This window comes from Triticum dicoccoides, chromosome 5B (genome assembly GCF_002162155.2).
Source record: "Triticum dicoccoides isolate Atlit2015 ecotype Zavitan chromosome 5B, WEW_v2.0, whole genome shotgun sequence".
Lineage (NCBI taxonomy): Eukaryota > Viridiplantae > Streptophyta > Magnoliopsida > Poales > Poaceae > Triticum > Triticum dicoccoides.
Window position 1 is genome coordinate 698,844,262 of NC_041389.1, and position 5,043 is coordinate 698,849,304.

A 5,043-nucleotide genomic window follows, 5' to 3' on the forward strand; every position below is an offset into this window, starting at 1 on the left:
CCTTTTTAAACTACATACATGACAAATATCTTTTGAAAAAAACACTTAATATTCTGTAAACACGATGAAATTACTGTCAAGCTGTGTGCTTAATGCTTAACCTCAAGCGCAGAATGTAGCCTAGAATAAACATGGTGTTGGCTACCGCCTAACAGCAAACATAGAGGTAGGAATGGAAGAGGATAGAGCAAAAAAGGTGAGCGGAGACGAATTTACCGTTTGGATTTTAAGCGTGGCAACCCGAACATTTCTTATGCCAACTTTAGTTGACTTGAGGTTGGCGAACATGGCAATTTTCTTAAAAAATGAAGTGGGACAAAATTGACATGTTCTACCAACTAAACTTGCCATCTCATGTCAACTAAAGTTGCCATCAAAAAACGTTCGGGGCGACATACTAAAAATCCGAATATTCGGGATTTATCGGGGTCCAATTGTTTTGCAGCTCATCGACTCTGGTGCCTGGTAGGCTTAAGAACCACCAGCAATGAGGTACTCCCTCCATTCTAAAATAGACGACCCAATTTTGTACTAACGTTAGTATAAAATTGAGTCATCTATTTTGAAAGCGGAGAGAGTATCACTGTCCATCTGTTCGGTCCTCACTGATAACAATCACGAAAGATGATACTACAAAATATTGGAGTAAGACTCAGTGAACCTCCATTATTTTGCTTCCGTTTCAACCAAGCTACGTACTAATCAATGGATTTGGTCCTCACTGGTAACAATCATGAAAGATGAGACAAATTTTTGCTGCAAGAGATACAATCAGTATGAATCAGTGGTGGTTGCACCCATGAACTCCTCGTCGGTGAGGAGCCTGGCTAGCGCCTCCGGAGTGAGGCACACCTCCAGCGCAATGCTCCCTCCGCCACCTCGACCCTCGTACACCATCGCCTTCCCATCAAACTTGTTCCTGGCGTCGCTCCGAACGGTCACCGGCGCGCCCCACCCGAAGTCGTTCCCATACACGTCGAACCGCGGCGAGCTCCCTGTCAGTGTCCCCATGGGAGCGGCAGCCACCAGTGCGGGCAGGCGCCTGAAGCTAGGCTCCTGAGGCCAGGACGCGAGCTTGTTGCTGGCGCATGCCATGTCGAGCCTTTTACGAAAGGGTCGTGCCGTGCCAGGCCTTTATATTGACGTGTCGGGCGTGCCACCCATATTGGGCCAGGTTAAGGGAAAGGTTTGGGGAGGGGCGTGGGGGGGGGGGGATTTCAGAGGATTTGGTGAATCCCTTCCTTCCACCAAATCCCCTTGAAACCCCCCAAACCCCTCCAGCCACAATCCCCTCCGTATGAAAAACTTGTTTGGTACGGAGGGATTCCCATATTCAGATAAGATGGTGCAAACGTCTAAAAATGCATTCTGTACAAGTAAACAACATCATATTAAGAAGAGCTTGCTACAAGAGAATAATTTTGCAGCAATTCTTCACATCAATAACATAACTTTTGCATGACTTTAGATCAATATCTCGTCACAACAATATCAATTATATCACAACAACAACATGATTTCTCATAAACAACATGACTTGGAATCAATAATATCTCAACTGTGATCTTTCACAACAACACCATAATTCTGCAACAAACATAATGCAACACAGGGTACTTATACAATAGCTCACAATTAGTTATATTTTTACAGACCAAGCAACACTGAAAATGATGTTGTCATACAGATGAATTGCTCTTAATGATGTCATGATCATCCAATTTTTGAATGGCCGAAAGTTTGTCCAGATTGTTTAATCTTGCTTCTCTGGTTGCCCGAGAACTTGATCATAAAACAAAAGCAAAATGGGAGTCTGGTGGGCCACCTCAATCCAAGCATGTTCAGTTTAGCATAAAACGAAAGATCACTTCTAACAAAAGGAACAGAGTCCAAAAGTCTTCTTCCCATCTATAAAAGAAAATTGCCATTGAGTTGTCATGTGTGTCTTATACATGCCTCTAGACCCTACATTTCAAGCATAGCTCCATGCATAAACAAGTCTGTACACCAGCACAAGCATGCCCACGGGCAGCAAACGAGAAAAAAGGACAAAGGTTTAGATAGATCATACAGTTTGCAGATATGTATGTTGACACATTTCATGGTATCATGCAATTTCTCGTTGTCCATCTACGTGGATAGCATGTCTGCAGATGCTATTTCTGAACACCGAGATTGCAAGGTAACTTATTAGACCAAAATTTAGCCGCTCAAACACTCAATACAACAAAATACCAATATGTCAAAAACAGCCAACAACATTGGGTTTGTTTTCTAATACCCTTTCAATCTACAGGGACTGCTCATCCTAATTGTGCAGTTTTAGGTAGCCATGTCAACACCGAAGAAACATCGATTGAAGATCAATGTTCCCAAGGGAGAAGATGTGCACACAATCAGTTTGCTTGCTATAGAATTCCATTTTTTAAAATTGATAAACACCAAAAAACTGAGTTCATGGCGTGCTACTACAGAACTCATAATAAGTCTGTCGAAGTCGAATTTCATACCAAGAGTTTGTTTACCTGTTAAATATGCAGCGATCGTCCAGGATTATCTGAAACTCGGATCATCTTTTGAAAAAAAAAACCATGCTGACATACAGAAAAGTTTAAGTGTGTTGTAGGATGGTGGGGCTGTGGAGTCCGATTATTTTCATGCGACTATACCTTGGCTAACCTATGTTCTAGTACTCTAGTTCGCTCAACGAATTACATCTAGTGTAAGAAACGCTCTTATATTATGGGACGGAGGGAGTACAAATGTACACAAATGCACCAGTGTCTTCATCATTCACAGCAGTAGTAGCATGTACACACCCCAAAAGGTTCTGGGCCACGCGTGGAAAATCCACTCCAAACCTCTTGTACCAAACGAGGCCTCAGGAAAAAAAATTGTGTCTAAAAAAAAAAACTTCAGAAAAATTACGCAAAACTACCACCGTAATTCCCCATCCCACCTTCGTTTTCTCTCCCCTCTCTCCCACTTCTCTGGTTTCGTCCCGCTCACACCCGACCTCGCCTCCCGTCGGATCGCCGCCGGCCCCGCCCGCCGTGGCTGTCCCCGTCCTCACCGCCTCCATCCAAGCCGGCTCCGGATCCAGGCCGCTCAGTCCCCGCCCGCGCCCCCACACGTCAATCTCCGCCGCCTCCGTCCCCGCCCGTCACGACCTCCCCGCGTGCAGATCCACAGTCGTCGACCTACCCGGCCCCCGATCTGCCCGGCCCGCGCTCCTCCCCGTCCACAGGTACTGCCGCTTCCCTCTGTGGTTCTTCTGCTGCCCGAGCAGAAAGGACTCCGCTGTATGCTAGTATTTCATTTTTCATCATGCTCTGTATGTCATTGCTGCTGCTCTGTGATGCCATACCCCCCCAAACAAACTGTTGCTTTAGAGCCTCTGAGATGCCAGGACCGCATGGCCTAACCTAAGAATTTCTGAAGGTGCATGAATTTCAGTGGCCCCATACAGATCATTGTAACAAAAATATCACAATTCTTCACTGCCATCAGTCAATACTCCATAGTCCAAGATGCTAACAAAGAAGTATTTGTAGTGAAGATGTTAGGGAACAAGCATGTACACAACTCTACTTAAATAGCATTGCAAGAACATGTAAATTGTGAAAGAAGTTTTATGTGGTCTTGGCATCTTACAGACTCTAGAGCAACGATTCTGTTTGCGTGTATGGTACATCAGTTCTTCCCAGATGATTTTAGAAACTGCCTACCTTGTATATCAGTTTTCATTATCCTTCAATTACTGGTGATGTTTGTTTCATGCAATTTGCTCCGTGCCATTATCCTAGAGCACCTTTCCTGCATGCTCATACTGAATGCAGAATTGATTCATTGACTGAACTCTGGTAATGCGCATAATTCAGTTGTGCAGTCTAAACGTCTCAGAAACTGCCTCACTTCTACCGTTGCAGCATAGAAAGAGGGAACCCAGGAACCCCTGTACGGCCTCAGCTTGGTCATAAGTATTTCGAGAAACCCCAAGAAATCTGAAGAAACCCGGAGGGAGGGACACCACAGAGGAGGCCGGACAAGATGATCGGCGTGGGGAAGGCGAAACAGTACGCAAACGTGCTCGACAAGCCTCTCGGTCGTGGGAGACAGGAGGTACGCGTCTTCCCCACATCAAAATTCCCTCAGATACCGTTAGTCAGGTATAGGTAACCGAAGCAAGTTCATGGGTTAGGGGAGTAGTTGAAGGGAAATTGTTTCAGATCCTGGTCAGTTAGTTTGAGCAGCATGACTGTTTTTTGGTCTGTAACTGTGGGGGCATTTTTTTGTATTGTTTTGTTATGTAGTAGTATGCAATTGGAATGCGAATCTAGTTGAAAGTTGAAACCGAATACAGGGTGGTACTGGTAGCTGTAATGAGATAGGCAACCTGTATGTCCTGGAGGCCAAGGGCCAGTACAAATATACTAAGTACGTGCGGAAATATACACAAAAACTCTTATGAAAAATGGGAATAACATGTCGTATAAAGGAAACTAATAAGTTTCTCTAACAGTAGGTTCCATTGGAGACGTTCAGAAACTATTGCCCAAGCCAACCACTCAGTTCATGTGTTTATTTAGGAATGGAAGGAAATACGTTAATATTGTGCATATCAACAAACTTTATTGAAGTGAAAGTTACTGTGCACTCCAGTGATACTTTCAAATGGATAATTTTTTAGAGCTAAAATGTTGCCTTTGTTCTATCTTGATTGCAGTATGCAAATATGTACTTAGTTACTTCCTAAATGTGAAAAAAAAAATGTAAAATGTGGTGGCACATTCTTTTCATTGGTATTTGCCTTTCTGAAGTTAAATTGAAGCTTTTGACAGTGGCTGCTTGTATTTATGCCAAATATTTTGTATCATAGGACAGTTCCGTATACTATAGTCATCACACATCACGTTAGTACAGCATGAAAGAATACTTGAACCTAAACTATAGTTGCTGTCTTGTAAGCAATAAGGAACTGTTTCTTGAGAGGGCCAAATACAATAACAAACAACTCTTGCGTTACTTTGGGATGGGGGTGGG

General features: G+C 43.7%; 1 protein-coding gene across 3 annotated transcripts in view; it reads left to right on the forward strand.

Annotated features, from left to right (window-relative positions):
* Positions 1 to 2,964: 2,964 nt before the first annotated feature.
* The window catches only part of LOC119312742 (trafficking protein particle complex subunit 5-like), a 6,368-nt gene continuing 4,289 nt past the window's right edge, over positions 2,965 to 5,043 (forward strand). Inside the window, exons 1-2 of one of the 3 annotated variants that reach the window (XM_037588500.1) lie at positions 2,965 to 3,247; positions 3,930 to 4,122. In XM_037588500.1, the coding sequence (XP_037444397.1) occupies positions 4,051 to 4,122 (72 nt within the window). In that variant the 5' untranslated portion in view covers positions 2,965 to 3,247; positions 3,930 to 4,050. Of the gene's footprint in view, positions 3,248 to 3,911; positions 4,123 to 5,043 lie in introns of those variants that run through there. The other 2 variants (XM_037588502.1, XM_037588501.1) reach the window with 2 other exon arrangements.